The sequence below is a fragment of the Phyllobates terribilis genome, unplaced genomic scaffold, assembly GCF_046119375.1.
Source record: "Phyllobates terribilis strain yellow unplaced genomic scaffold, ASM4611937v1 Scaffold_3__8_contigs__length_932513732, whole genome shotgun sequence".
Taxonomy (NCBI): Eukaryota; Metazoa; Chordata; class Amphibia; order Anura; family Dendrobatidae; genus Phyllobates; species Phyllobates terribilis.
Window position 1 is genome coordinate 313,528,120 of NW_027362763.1, and position 16,538 is coordinate 313,544,657.

Genomic DNA, 16,538 nt, shown 5'->3' on the forward strand with positions numbered 1-16,538 from the left:
ACACAATCTTACCCACCAATTCTTGATGATTTTCAGGAATTGATTGAGCAAGATTTACAAAAATTAAAAGAATCAGGACAGGATAATTATCCCAATATTCAACCTAAAGAGAAATTAGCCTTAAAACTTGGGTCTAATAAAGATCTGCTAATAAGACAGGCGGATAAATGGGGGGGGGGGTAGTTATCCTCAACACGGGTTTGTATGAGAAATTAAACTAATTGATATTGTCGGATATTAATGTCTATCTCAGACTTAGTGGTGACCCCTCTAACAATTCTAAAAAGGAATTATAAACTTTATGTTAAGATGGGGAAGCAATGGGTGCCGTAACTAACAAATTAGCACAATATCTTATGGTTACACATCCCATCACCCCCATTTTCCATTCCCTCCCAAAAGTCCATAAAAATACCTCCCCCCCCCCCGACCTATTGTTGCAGGAATAGGCAGCATACATGAAAAATTGAGTATGTGGGTGGATTACTATCCGCCTGCCCTAGTCCAGTACTTCCCAGGATACATTAGGGATACCAAACATGTGATAGCATCCCTTGATGGCACTAAGTGGCCATGTACCTGTATCTGGTTGTCTTGTGATGTAGTGGGTTTATATCCTTCAATCCCACATGACTTGGCAACAAAAGCCCTTTCATACCATTTACACACATATAGTCAGTATACACCGGAAATCAAAGAATTTATTCTGATGTCAGTTAAATATTTACTTAACCACATTTTTTTCTGCTTTAATGGAGAATTTTTTCTTCAGAGGCAAGGAAGAATATTTTCATGTCATGGTGGGAAGAATGTTATATTTTTTCAGAAGACATCACCTTTCCCTCCCATATGAGGTGGTTTGGTCGCTACATAGACGACTTCCGCCTAATATGGGACGGTCCAAGGGAGACGGCTTTGCAATTTGTAGAGTATCTTAATAACAACCCAATGAATATAAAATTTACCTCTAATGTTGATCCCATGAGCATAAACTTTTTGGACATATCTCCACTGTTTTCCCAAGAGGGAGTACTGATCTCCCCTTATAGAAAAGACACGGCCAATAACTCCACAATATTGGCTACTTCCTGCCATATGAGACAAACTATTAAAAGCATACCTGTGGGTGAGTTGATACGCACCAGAAGAAATAGGAGCTCAAATCTACAGTATATCCAGGAGGCTCATAAAGTGACTAATAGATTGGCATCCAGAAAGTATCCTCAATGGATGCTGAGGAGAGCTAATAACAGTCAATAAAATGGATGGTGGACTTATGTTTAAAGAAAAAGTTGTTCCGAGAGAAGTTGTTAGTAATATAATTACATTTGTTTCTGATTAACAGCTGGAAATTGCGGACTGTAAACAGATTATCAACAAATACATACCACTACTGTTTCAGGACCCCAAATTTAAAAATATACTCACTAATCCCATCAGATTCGTGGCAAAAAAGCTCCCACGTTAGGCAGTCTTCTATCTCCCAGCCTATACTTAAGCAACAACGTATCCAGAAATAGAACCTGGCTAAATAGCACAGGCTTTTATAAATGTGGCCATTCAGTATGCAAAACTTGTACGCATGTCTCTAATACAACTACTTTTACCTCCACTGTAACTAACAATACCTATCATATTAATTGTAAATTAGCATATGTTGTATATCTTATCACATGCAATATGTGCCAGCTACAATACATGGGCTGCACTACGGGTGAGACGCCACTTATCCGATGCGGAGAATAGACTTCTCTCTAAATGCTCAGCAATGTCCCGACATTTTGTAGTGTCATGCTGGGGACACTAGGTCCCTCTCAGTTATTGGATTGAAAAGGCACATACACCACATAGAGGAGGGGACTTACATGGAAAATTATTAAGCAGAGAGTGTAGGTGAATATGTATTTTAAACACTAGATTACCTGCAGGCAGAACATGATTTAATCTATCATTATGAATAATGTCCCATACTTTAGCTTGCGTTTGTATTAGAGACCTTTACTATAATGTTATTTTATTAAGGTTACGTATTATGCACTTGTTTTTGCTAGTTTTTAAGTGATCACATAGGATTGGATCAGGACTCCCAGGTGATTAGACAGGATATGGTATATATTGTCTGTGTTCTCACCATTTTGGACATACAATGAATAAAGACGCAAGTCTGAACCTCATTTGCAGCAAAACATGAGATCGGGTTAGGTTGTTGACCGATGGTGATGTTTTTATATATTTTTTCTATTCAATAAAATTTCTCATTTTAATTAAATCCTGATACTGGAACAGACACACCTCCCATAAACACCTCCTTATGTGCCAGGAGGAGCAGACACCTCCCATACACACACCTCCTTATGTGACAGGGAGAACAGACACACCTCCCATACACACACCTCCTTATGTGCCAGGAGGAGCAGACACACCTCCCATACACACACCTCCTTATGTGCCAGGAGGAGCAGACACACCTCCCATACACACACCTCCTTATGTGCCAGGAGGAGCAGACACACCTCCCATAAACACCTCCTTATGTGCCAGGAGGAGCAGACACACCTCCCATACACACACCTCCTTATGTGCCAGGAGGAGCAGACACACCTCCCATACACACACCTCCTTATGTGCCAGGAGGAGCAGACACACCTCCCATAAACACCTCCTTATGTGCCAGGAGGAGCAGACACACCTCCCATACACACACCTCCTTATGTGCCAGGAGGAGCAGACACACCTCCCATACACACACCTCCTTATGTGCCAGGAGGAGCAGACACACCTCCCATACACACACCTCCTTATGTGCCAGGAGAAGCAGACACACCTCCCATACACACACCTCCTTATGTGCCAGGAGAAGCAGACACACCTCCCATACATACACCTCCTTATGTGCCAGGAGAAGCAGACACACCTCCCATACACACCTCCTTATGTGCCAGGAGGAGCAGACACCTCCCATACACACACCTCCTTATGTGCCAGGAGGAGCAGACACACCTCCCATACACACACCTCCTTATGTGCCAGGAGGAGCAGACACCTCCCATACACACACCTCCTTATGTGACAGGGAGAACAGACACACCTCCTTATGTGCCAGGAGGAGCAGACACACCTCCCATACACACACCTCCTTATGTGCCAGGAGGAGCAGACACACCTCCCATACACACACCTCCTTATGTGCCAGGAGGAGCAGACACACCTCCCATAAACACCTCCTTATGTGCCAGGAGGAGCAGACACACCTCCCATACACACACCTCCTTATGTGCCAGGAGGAGCAGACACACCTCCCATACACACACCTCCTTATGTGCCAGGAGAAGCAGACACACCTCCCATACACACACCTCCTTATGTGCCAGGAGGAGCAGACACACCTCCCATACACACACCTCCTTATGTGCCAGGAGAAGCAGACACACCTCCCATACATACACCTCCTTATGTGCCAGGAGAAGCAGACACACCTCCCATACACACCTCCTTATGTGCCAGGAGGAGCAGACACCTCCCATACACACACCTCCTTATGTGCCAGGAGGAGCAGACACACCTCCCATACACACACCTCCTTATGTGCCAGGAGGAGCAGACACCTCCCATACACACACCTCCTTATGTGACAGGGAGAACAGACATACCTCCCATAAACACCTCCTTATGTGCCAGGAGGAGCAGACATCTTCCATACACACACCTCCTTATGTGCCAGGAGGAGCAGACACACCTCCCATACACACACCTCCTTATGTGCCAGGAGGAGCAGACACACCTCCCATACACACACCTTCTCATGTGCCAGGAGGAGCAGACACACCTCCCATACACACACCTCCTTATGTGCCAGGAGGAGCAGACACCTCCATACACACCTCCTTATGTGCCAGGAGGAGCAGACACCTCCATACACACCTCCTTATGTGCCAGGAGGAGCAGACACCTCCATACACACACCTCCTTATGTGCCAGGAGGAGCAGACACCTCCATACACACACCTCCTTATGTGCCAGGAGGAGCAGACACACCTCCTTATGTGCCAGGAGGAGCAGACACCTCCATACACACACCTCCTTATGTGCCAGGAGGAGCAGACACACCTCCTTATGTGCCAGGAGGAGCAGACACCTCCATACACACACCTCCTTATGTGCCAGGAGGAGCAGACACACCTCCTTATGTGCCAGGAGGAGCAGACACCTCCATACACACCTCCTTATGTGCCAGGAGGAGCAGACACACCTCCTTATGTGCCAGGAGGAGCAGACACCTCCATACACACACCTCCTTATGTGCCAGGAGGAGCAGACACACCTCTCTTACACACCTCCTTATGTGCCAGGAGGAGCAGACACCTCCATACACACACCACCTTTTGTGACTAGGCCACCATTGCATAAAGCCCTTTGGCTGTCCTGGTCAGCACCAGAATAGCTAAAGGGCCGCATGTTGCTCGCACTTTCCCCAGTCTGCAGTATACGAATGAGCAAATGTGCCTCCTGTACCCCCCACCAAACTATGTTAGGAGCACAGTTAACATCCTACTATCATTTACAAAGCAGGGACACTCCTGGGTTATTTCCACAATCTCACCCAATAACTAGCTTTTGTGGGTGCAGTAAATTATATTTGTTTTACCTTGGATTGTCCACAAATTTTTCAATTAACATGACATCATCATTGAATGATTTTCTTGCTTCTCTTCGGGCTGACTCTAATTGATCCACAAATTCTGCCTCGGATCTAGCAATTCTCATACCCTAGAAATGAATATTACAGTAACAGTCATTTATTTGTTAAGGTATTGTGCAGTCATATTCATGTATGGCTAAGAAACACAATATTACAATGACTTTACTTAAGTTTAATGTCAACTTCTGTAGAGATCGCTGGGAGTTGGGTCCTGAGACCTCAACTTATCACTTAAAAGATGTTTTAGAAGTGCACAGCTCAGGAGACAGGAGAGCACGCCATCTACCTGATCAAGAGCAAAAGGCAGAGTACAGACTCAATAGAAGACATAGACATTCATTGACTTTCCCCTAAATCTGTGCACGCATGCCTCCTGAATTGATCACTTCTCAGAGATCTTTCGAGCAATCAGTGGCAATTTAGGGACCCTGACCCTCACCGATCTTAACAGAATTAAAAGATCCTATGACATAAAAAATATTAAAAAGTAATTTAGTTACTCTTCAAGACCTAATAAATAGTTAAAAAAAAAACACATACCTTACCACCTCCTCCGCGCACAGCTTTAATCATTACAGGATAGCCTATCTTCCTGGCTTGTTCCTTAAGGTGCTGGTCAGACTGTTCTTCTCCATGATACCCTTCTATGATGGGGACACCAGCAGCAGACATGATAGACTTTGATGTGCTGGAAGAAAAACAATATTTTTCTTTTCCCTCAAAAGTTATGTATGGGACCAGAAACAGCAAGCGAAACGTTACCTCTTAATCCCCATATCTCGAATAGCAGAAGATGGTGGTCCTATAAAGATTATGTTTTCCTTTTTGCATAGCTCTGCAAATTCTGTATTTTCTGACAGAAATCCATAACCTGGATGAACAGCCTATCATAAAATAAAGGATAAAAATGCTACAATTAATAGAGCATTACCGCACTATAAATGGCACTATAGCACTATTAATGTACATGTTCTGTCTTCACATAAGGCGATTAGAGGCGTAGCTGATAGGAAAATCTCACAGCATCTTACCTACCTCCGTATCCAAAATGCAGAGCAGACAGGACCAACGCAAACTCAGCGTCCATAGACTTTAATGTAGAACCACAACAAGGTGCAATTCAAGACTTGGCTTATTGAAAACCGGATACAGAAGTAATACTTGATGGCACAAAACTGTCGCTTTCCCTGAAGCCGCTGACGTCGGCTGCTGCTGGTCAGAAATTGATGACTTCGCTAGCCCAATAAGTGGTTCCTGCCTCACAGCAGCTCTGCCTATAAAATGGCTGCCAAGAGCAAGTGACCCACCAACTGCCATTCTAAGCCACGCTCAGTTTGAACCAACTTAATTGGAACGAACGAGAGTCGGCGCTGAACAAATACTGACCAGCAGATGACTACGCAGCGATAAAACATTTAACAGATAACAAATTCAGAACTCACTTCCTAATATATGCAAAATAGCTGAACAGCAATAATTTCTAGGGGAACAGCACAGTACATACTGCTCTATTTACAAGATCAAATACCCATATTTTTTGGACCACAGGACGCACCGCAATTTTTGACAGCAGAAAATAGCAAAAACGTTTTTTACTAATTAAAATGATCTTGGCAGCGTAAATAAGTGGAGTGATAGTCATTTTAACATACTACGGTAGAATTCTCCTGTCCATGTTTCTCTGCACATTATACAAGTAGCTTTACGGCATGTAGATTACGTCCATTCACAACACTGCTGTACAGACCGCGCATGCACTCAGCTCAGCTGTGCAGACACAAATGCATGCAGCTCTGCTACATCTAAACAAACACATTCCTGCTCTCCACACTGTGTATAGACATCTTGACATTTCTTCCAGGCAGGTGACTGATCAAAAGACTTGAAATGTCCTCCATCTAGTCTGTGCCTGCAGCATCCGCACAGTTTTGATGTGCAATTCCTGGGAGATTTCTCCTTGCTCGTAAAAAGCCGCCTATGGACTAATCAGATGAAAAAAAAATCTTTATAAACATTTTTGCAACAAAAGTGCATCTTATAGTCCAAAAAAGATGTTATATAAGATTTGGTTGGAGGAGAAATGTGTGATGACCAGAGACTTCTAGTCATTGTAATCAGTTTTGTCTGAACTCATCTCCAGAGTAGGTGAAGACTAGCTGCTATGATGTGTCCCATACACAGAGGAGACTTCTCATATACACGGAAACAGCAGCCACATGGAGGACATTATACAACAGGACTCAACAGTGATGCTGTAAATTCACCAGCTGCGTCTCTGTCACTCACTGCTCCCTCTCCCTTCTCTCTCCATAGACTTCCAGGGACAACAGCTGTAAACTGATTCCTCAGTGAGGCTTCATTTGCCTTCATCTCAGCCTCTCTCAAAGCAATATTTTTTTTCAATGAATGAAATGTGAATGGCCAGTTCAGGAGGAGAGCGATGTATCATACTATTAAAAAATATGCCAATTTGTAGCAAACACAGTGTGAGTGTTGACTGTACAGCATAATGCTGGCCCATCTAACAATACTGTTGGACAACTAGTGATAGCAGTGGTTTGCAACCTCTCAAACAGTCGTTTAACCTATCTGTCCTATCGTGCCGTGACAGATGTCAGGTTATGCTTGGACTTGTGGGTTTTCAACATCAAGAGAGAATTAGAGACCACTGGGTTAAGGTAACATAAGTCAATTTAGAAAATATTAAGTACCCCACCTAAAGGAAACCTGTCAGCAAAAGAAAAAAAAAACTATCCTCGCTGCGAGTCATTGGTGCAGAGCAGAAAGTAGTAATATTCACCGCTCACTACACAGTGAGCCTGCCCTGTACACACAGGCTTTCTCCCAAACAGACTGCCAAATATGCTTAAAATGATATTTATCAGCACCCTTTTGATATGCATACTTTAAAGGGAGTCAGTCATCCCCAAATGCATTTTAAATGGGCTATGCAGTGTTGTAGGGGACTTAGCCCTATAACAACCATACTAACACTGGACCTGTTACCTTTCTTCTGACGTCACTCACTACACTAATAGACCAAAAACAAGCGCACGCGACCAAACACACTCCGGCAGCATCCAGACAGTGCTTGTCCTGGGAAGTGAGAAATGTCTATCAGAAGTGGGGGAAGAGCCCCAATATGTAACGGAGGGATAACTGTGCACCAAAGTCTAATCCACACCAAGGGTGCTTATCAATTAAAAGGTATTTTCTCAGGCACTGTACCAGTAACAGTGCTAATATGGTATGGTTGTGACAGTGGCTGAGGTCCCTACAGCACATTTAATGCATTTTGGGGGTGACAGACTCCCATTAAAGTATGTACATCAAAAGGGGACCTATTTGCACATGTACATTTCCCCTTATGGTTTAAGTGCTCTTACTGAGCAGTAAAGAAGAAACATTACCTGGGCACCTGATGTTTTAGCTACATGTATTATTTTGTCCATAGCAAGGTAACTTTGTTGAGAAGCAGCTGGTCCAATAAGATACGCTTCATCCGCCTAAAAAAAAAAAAAGTTTAAGTATTGTAGATTGCAAAAGAAATGATTTAATTAAAAATGCCTTTAATTTTTATGCAGTCAGCTATGGTGGTCCAAGGTCTGAAAACAGGTAATCCATACATTAAAGAGAAGCCGTCAGCAGGATTTAATAATGTACAGTAAGGGCATTGCTGTAATGGTGCTGTAATTACTGATTACATTGATACATTTGGTGAAGAAATCCTGTGTGTTCTTCATTAATCACCATTTGAAGTTTTGTGCAAATTTTATTTGGGTGCACAGGAGCCGGACTGTACACAGGGTCTTCTCCTCCGGTCTGTCATTCCCCAGCCCCTCTGCTGCCTCCTCTGTGTGAGATCTCAGCAGTGTCCTGTCATTCACAGACCAGAGGCAGAGGATCTGGGGATTTGCAGACAGGAGGAGAAGACCCAATGTGCCGTCCAGCCCCTGTGCACCCAAATAAAATTTGCACAAAACTTCAAATGGTGATTAATGAAGAACACAGAGGATTTCTTCACCAAAGGTATCAATGTAGTCAATATTACAGCACCATTACAACCATGGCTTTACTGTACATTACAAAATCCTGCTGACAGCTTCTCTTTAAAGTGCGGTCTCAAGCACATGGCTGCACAAATCTAACAGAAAAAAAAAGTGATATGAGACATATTTTTCCCTAAAATGCTTGAATAACTGTGTACAGTGGGTATGGAAAGTATTCAGACCCCTTTACATTTTTCACTCTTTGTTTCATTGCAGCCATTTGGTAAATTCTAAAAAGTTCATTTTTTTCTCATTAAAGTACACTCTGCACCCCATCTTGACTGAAAAAAACAGAAATGTAGAAATTTTTGCAAATTTATTAAAAAAGAAAAACTGAAATATCACATGGTCATAAGTATTCAGACCCTTTGCTCAGACACTCATATTTAAGTCACATGCTGTCCATTTCCTTGTGATCCTCCTTGAGATGGTTCTACTCCTTCATTGGAGTCCAGCTGTGTTTAATTAAACTGATAGGACTTGATTTGGAAAGGCACACACCTGTCTATATAAGACCTCACAGCTCACAGTGCAAGTCAGACCAAATGAGAATCATGAGCTCAAAAGGAACTGCCCAAGGAGCTCAGAGACAGAATTGTGGCAAGGCACAGATCTGGCCAAGGTTACAAAATAATTTCTGCATTACTCAAGGTTCCTAAGAGCACAGTGGCCTTCATAATCCTTAAATGGAAAAAGTTTGGGACCACCAAAAGTCTTCCTAGACCTGGCCGTCCAGCCAAACTGAGCAATCATGGGAGAAGAGCCTTGGTGAGAGAGGTAAATACAATCCCAACAGTGAAACATGGTGGTGGCAGTATCATGCTATGGGGGTGTTTTTCAGCTGCAGGACGACTGGTTGCAATTGAAGGAAACATGAATGAGGACAAGTACAGAGATATCCTTGACGAAAACCTCTTCCAGAGTGCTCTGGACCTCAGACTTGGCAGAAGGTTCACCTTCCAACAAGACAATGACCCTAAGCAAACAGCTAAAATAACAAAGGAGTGGCTTCAGAACAACTCTGTGACCATTCTTGACTGGCCCAGCCAGAGCCCTGACCTAAACACAATTGAGCATCTCTGGAGAGACCTGAAAATGGCTGTCCACCAACGTTCACATCCAACCTGACGAAACTGGAGAGGATCTGCAAGGAAGAATGGCAGAGGATTCCCAAATCCAGGTGTGAAAAACTTGTTGCATCATTCCCAAGACGACTCATGGCTGTACTAGCTCAAAAGGGTGCTTCTACTCAATACTGAGCAAAGGGTCTGAATACTTATGACCATGTGATATTTCAGTTTTTCTTTAATAAATTTTAAAAAATTTCTACATTTGTTTTTTTTCAGTCAAGATGGGGTGCAGAGTGTACTTTAATGAGAAAAAAATGAACTTTTTAGAATTTACCAAATGGCTGCAATGAAACAAAGAGTGAAAAATTTAAAGGGGTCTGAATACTTTCCGTTCCCACTGTACATATGGCACCCAAAAGAGCATTGCATGCTGACACAGTGAATCCATGCAACACCACAAAATGGAGGCATACAGGTCTAAGTATGCTCGGGTAGAGCCTATGTGCAGTGTGCATAGTGCCTGAGAAAGAAATTTATATGACCCATAGAAGAAATATGGATCCTACACAGAATATACTGATAAGGTTTGCTTCCTGTATAGTTCACATTATTAGCACATTGTCTCCTTGGCGGGCACACTGAATTTTTCTACATAAACGGGGCTAAAGAGCTGCATCGGAGCTCTGTAGAATACTTTATTTCAGCCATTACCCCTGACTTAGAATACAAGACTTCACTCAATATTGGTTCAGCTACACAAAAATAAAACAAAATGATAAATGAAGAATTGCCCAGCATTTTATTAGATAAACATAAAAATTATTTTCAGATGTGGACAATGTTACCCCATCATATGTCAGTATATCAGACTCCAGCTCAGCGCATGTGGTTAGAGGTGTAGCTGATAGGAAAATCTCACAGCATCTTACCTACCTCCGTATCCAAAATGCAGAGCAGACAGGACCAACGCAAACTCAGCGTCCATAGACATTAATGTAGAACCACAACAAGGTGCAATTCAAGACTTGGCTTATTGAAAACCGGATACAGAAGTAATACTTGATGGCACAAAACTGTCGCTTTCCCTGAAGCCGCTGACGTCGGCTGCTGCTGGTCAGAAATTGATGACTTCGCTAGCCCAATAAGTGGTTCCTGCCTCACAGCAGCTCTGCCTATAAAATGGCTGCCAAGAGCAAGTGACCCACCAACTGCCATTCTAAGCCACGCCCAGTTTGAATCAACTTAATTGGAACGAACGAGAGTGAGCGCTGAACAAATACTGACCAGCAGATGACTACGCAGCGATAAAACATTTAGCAGATAACAAATTCAGAACTCACTTCCTAATATATGCAAAACAGCAATCATTTCTGGGGGAACAGCACAGGGGGTCCATGGGGATTCTACACCTGGCAATCCCATAAATAAAAGCATTACAGCAGGCTAGAAAGAGACCAAAAAACCCTTGAAAAAAATTGAGATTTGTGCAAATGGAAAATCTGACAATTGTCATACTTCAGCATTCTGGAAAGTGACCAGGTGGAAGCACAGGAGCGGAATTAAGTTCGCACTCATGGGCATCTCTGTATGTGCCTAAAGGCACCTGTATTCTATCTAGAGTCACAGCTCCCTCAGTCTGAGTGAAGATACTCGCTCAGACACCCTTCAATAATATCTTCTAATATTTCAGAACATGAATGACAAGGATTGTGATAATAAAGCAGAATCCAATACCAATGATACATGCATGGACTGCCTGTCTGCTTCACTATAAACCGCCACAGACTGTACTCCCATCTTCTTCGCTGTCCGCATCACTCTGCAAGCAATCTCTCCTCGGTTTGCAATCAGAACCTTCTCAATCTTACTTCTCCCTGTGTAACAAAACATGGATTCATCATTAGTTAAACGGTGAGGCTCTGCTAAGCTGCACAAACATGGATGGCACTCCCTATAGAACAATGATAAATTACTCATGTGTACAGAAGCACAGAACGGTTTATTACAATATACCACCTCAGTATTACAAGCTTATCATACTCTTATGTGGCAGTGGAGCCTTTAGGCCCCCCATCAGGCAGCAAATCCAATGAGTGACTACATACTTTGCATCTTTAGTTATGCTTAAGCCTGAGGTCGGTGTAACCAGGGCTGTGGAGTCGGTGAGCCAAACCTCCGACTCCTCAATTTCCCTGACTCCTGACTCCATAGCCCGGCCTCACTACTGAGCGTGTACATAAAGTGAGGCACAGATTCATCTCAACTGAAAGTCTAGATCCTTAGATCAGGGACAGAACAGACATTTATAGGACATTACATAACTTTCCCAAATTCTTATGACAACATTTATAGCACATTCTGCACTGTACTACTGTACCCAATTTGTTATATATTGTTGGAGTCAGTCCATTTTATACCGACTCCTCAGCCCTTGGTATAATTATCTTATTAGTTACATCACCTGGAGCGGGCACCATTATACCCAACACAGAAAATCCTGAAAGACACCCGCTGAGCCCTGTCTGAAGCAGTATAGGCTGTTTCTCTGTATATATTATATATACATATCATGATTCTGTATTAGATTATTATTTCAATGGGTCGGCTCTGCGAATAAAAACATCAATCTAACCATCATCGACAAATACTGATACCAGAGAACACTAGCATAGCATACCTGCAGATGCATATCTGAGGGAAATAAGGCCATTGGTCCTGTAATAGATGGAAGACAGGTACATGTCAATACAAATTATAACTGCTTGATTAGATAGATACAAACAGACCCAAGAACATTAGGTCAGTCTTACCATAAACTCTTTTTTTCCCCCTATAGAGGACACAAGAAGTTCTACCCCACGTTATAGTGCCGCACTGAAAGTGATCAAGAAAATTCACCATAGACACTCAAAATATGGATAAATTTACCATTCCAACTAGAGGAAATCATCATATACCATGTGGAAAGCTTTATCAGAGTGGCTCATGGTAGATGAGAAGTCTGTCACATCTTTAAGCTGGCCATACACGCTAGATGGCTGTCAGCCAAACAATGCTTCAGCTGATCATTCGACAGCAATCTCAGCCGGCTCTCCCATATACAGGAGCACTCGTTCAGCCAAGCACTCCTGTGTCCTCTATGAGAAAGCTGCCAACGTCCAATGTCTTCTCTCCAGCAGAACAGTGTGATCAACAGTCCAAATCAGACATGCACGGTGGGCATCTCCTCCGACGATCTGATGGTCTGCGCCCCCCTATACCTTTGACTGTCGGCCGAACCTGTCTAGTTCAGCATGTGTAGACCTACATTAGTCTACAAGTGGATGGCGGCCTTTATACACTTTTGTCTGACTTTCTACAGGTTGACTTTGTTGTTTCCTTTTAGGACATGACCTTCCTACTAAACCAAGTCCATAGCCATTTCCTAAGCCAAGGTTATTTGCTAAGCAAAAAGTGTGTAAAATGCTTAAAAATATGGCACAAGGCATGCACGAAAACATTTTGCTGAATTTATGTCTTGACTCTTGTTTTGTGGGAAAAAAATGCGGCTTTATTTTATTTTATTTTTTTAATGCTCTCAGGGGTTTGTTCTTGGCCTTCTTTTTGTCCAGAAATGACTCAGTCGGCAGCTAAAAGAAATGTAGAGAGGATAGACAGCATCCAAATAGAATATAAAAAATAATTTATTCTGCAAATATATAAATCACAATAAATCCCATTACACGTCTTTGTCAAGCACACATATAGCCCACACATCAGGTGTAAATAGCAGAGCACAAAGGGTCCCAGAGATCAGTGTATAGGAAAACGCCCCTTGTGTGTTGAGTGCACTAGAGTTCTAGTCCTCTTCCTCTCTGAAGAGACAATTTGCTTATTTCCCAGAGGAACATTGCGGCTTAAAAGTCTCCTCATCTTGACTTGCTTAACATGTCACTCTCCGCAAGGAGAAATGTTACCCCTTGGATCCCCGTCAGACGCCTCTCATCCAGCCAAACCAGATCTCACATTTAGCACTGACGAGGGGCAGTACCCCGAAACACAGTGTCTGCAAATTGAGATTTTGGCTATTATCCTAAGCCATGTGACAAAGCTGGTTAAAGGGTCAATATTTATATTTAGGATTGCTACTTCCTATAGGTGACACTAGAGCTCTAGTTCTCTTCATCTCTGAATAGACAATTTGCAGAGTGCTGTGGGACACATGTTCCATAAGCTGCTACAATTTTTTTTTTTTTGTTCATTGCATTTTTCTGTCCTTTTGTCAAATTCTTAGGTGCCTTTTTCTTTTTCAAAACAACATTTTTTTCTAGTATTTTTCCCAGTAGCTTCTCTTTTGGACAGGTGCATTACCAGACCTTCCATTCCTCACGTACATGTTCCATCCAGGCTTTTCACAACTAACGGACCCATTGTAGTCTATGGAGCTGTTCACATGTTGGTGGGTTTTTTGCAGACTGCGTGTATGAAGCTATATCCATTTTTTTCCAGCCATAGCTCATACTCTCCAATACAAATCTATGGGTCAGTGATCAGCTCGTGCAGCACTCTGATGTTATCACAGTTACATTCTAGTGATGTCTGTTTTCCACTGCAAATTTGCTATGAGAATCTTGAGAAAACTCCATCAGCTTTTTGGCGCAAATGAGAAAAACTAATAGTAAAAACTGACACATTGGCCTCTTATGTACAAGAAAAATTACATGTCAAAATGAGGTCTTACTGATGTACACAAGAGAAATAATGCCCCAAAAATAGCAATAAAGAAAACAATAAAAATTCACTGTTCATATTCTGAGGAATTACTCATCACAGCACACATGTATAATGGAGGATTAATTTTATTGTTTATGATTAAAACACCGTTAATGGGATTCTCCAGTTAAAACAAGCCAGATCCCTTATCCAGAAGATGTGTGATAACTTTTTGATCAGTGGGGGTCTGACTGCTGGGACCTGCACGAAGTGGCAGAACATGGTACTTTTGTCCCCATTAAAAAATGGAACGGTATGCTGGGTGCCTGATTGTCGCCCCATTCATTTTCTATAGGGCTGCCAGAGAAAGCTGAGCACATCGCTCGGCAGCACCATTGGCAATGGATTAAGTGCAGGTTCAACCAACTTATTCCAATGGGGATAAAAGTGCCCCATTCTCCCGATCAGTGCAGGTCACAGAGCTCAGACCTCCATGAATCAACACGTTATCACCTAGACTTTGGATAGGTGATAGCTTATATTCACTGGAAAACCCTTAAACATAAAGCAAGGCCGTTCCGTCATACTCGCCCTTTGTTTAAGATCCACTTGTGGCACCGGCAGAAACCCAAGTCTTTGAACAAACTATAAAAATGACCAAAGTCATTTATCAGTTACAATTATTGGTTACAGAACCAAAAGAAAATTCAGATTTTTGTAAATAATTTGGAGGACTGGTGCAGACCGCTGTAAATGCTCTAATCCGAGAGACTTGGGTGGATTATGCAGATCACACTCCAATCACAGAGTGATCTGATTCCCCTCGATAAGAAGATGGAGAAAAAAAAAATCTCCATCTTTTCCATCCCGTCATCCTGTGGAAATCAGACTGCAGTCAGATGTCATCCAAGTGCAGTCCGATGTTTCCTACGCACTCACTGACTTGCAAGGCTGAGTGTGATACGAATATCAGATCAAACTCAGGCACGTTGCGTTTTTTTCCTCAGTGTCTGTCCGATATGGAAAACAAATGAAAAAAAAATCAGAGATCAGACATGTGCACGGCTCCATAGAATAACACTGGTCAGGGTGCAATCTGTTGTTTTGTCGTGCCGCACTAGGACGGGAAAAAAAGGTGACGTACACGAGCCCGTAAACCATGTGCACCTGCCCTAAGGGAATACTATAAAATAGCTTCATTTGTGGATGGATTACTGGTTACACCACTGCTAGGTCTTTTTTGCCACCAGCCAGGATTAGACCCCCGAGATGTAAGTGCAGGAATCTTCTACACCAGGACCTCAGCAGACAGCATTAGACCCCTGAGAAGTCAGTGCAGGAATCTTCTATAGCAGCTCCTTCCACCAGGGCACCAGGACCTCAGCAGACAGGATTAGACCCCTGAGATGTAAGTGCAGGAGTCTTCTACAGCAGCACCTTCCACCAGGACTTCAGCAAACAGGATAGTAACCCCCACACTGTCCCAATAACACAGGCACGTGGGGAACAACGGGAGGGGCGGGCGCAGAGAAACCAATCACATTACATTTAACACGTTTCTAAGGCGCTATGGAAAGTAAGCAGTGATCTGATTGGTAGCTGTGGGCAACTCCGCAGTTACTATTTCCACTGTTATACCCTTCTATACCGATGGACGGCGCATTCTCTCCCAGGACGTGTAGCCATTTACACAGTAAACGCACTGGACACCATTACTTATCAAGAAGTCTTATCTGAACAATAACCCACCGGGAATGCAGCTGCGCTGACAGGCCCGGACAGCGTCTCCTACTGACAAGCACCAAGGTGGCCGCCATGTTAGCGTCTTACAACCCAGTGACTCTTGTGACACGCCCCTTCTGCACCTCGCCAGTCAGGGGACCGATAACACGTGCAGTGTGGACCACAGACATATAGCAAGGAGCAGAGAATTACTAATACTGACTATGTGTAGTTTATACAAATGCAACTTTATTGGTAACGACATTTCTATCCCTTGTAGGACCTTCCTGACGTCACAGAACCATA

The 16,538-nt window shown here is 43.0% G+C and overlaps 1 protein-coding gene across 1 annotated transcript in view; it reads right to left on the reverse strand.

The window, feature by feature from the left end:
* MCCC1 (methylcrotonyl-CoA carboxylase subunit 1) overlaps window positions 1–16,462 on the reverse strand; it is a 62,199-nt gene extending 45,737 nt beyond the window's left edge. The window contains exons 1-7 of the mRNA XM_073674980.1: window positions 16,260–16,462; window positions 12,496–12,533; window positions 11,553–11,692; window positions 8,110–8,205; window positions 5,462–5,583; window positions 5,240–5,387; window positions 4,646–4,767 (exon numbers count right to left, since the gene is read on the reverse strand). Coding sequence (XP_073531081.1) covers window positions 4,646–4,767; window positions 5,240–5,387; window positions 5,462–5,583; window positions 8,110–8,205; window positions 11,553–11,692; window positions 12,496–12,533; window positions 16,260–16,327 — 734 coding nt within the window. The 5' untranslated portion in view covers window positions 16,328–16,462. The remainder of the gene's footprint in view (window positions 1–4,645; window positions 4,768–5,239; window positions 5,388–5,461; window positions 5,584–8,109; window positions 8,206–11,552; window positions 11,693–12,495; window positions 12,534–16,259) is intronic.
* Between the last annotated feature and the right edge of the window lie 76 nt (window positions 16,463–16,538).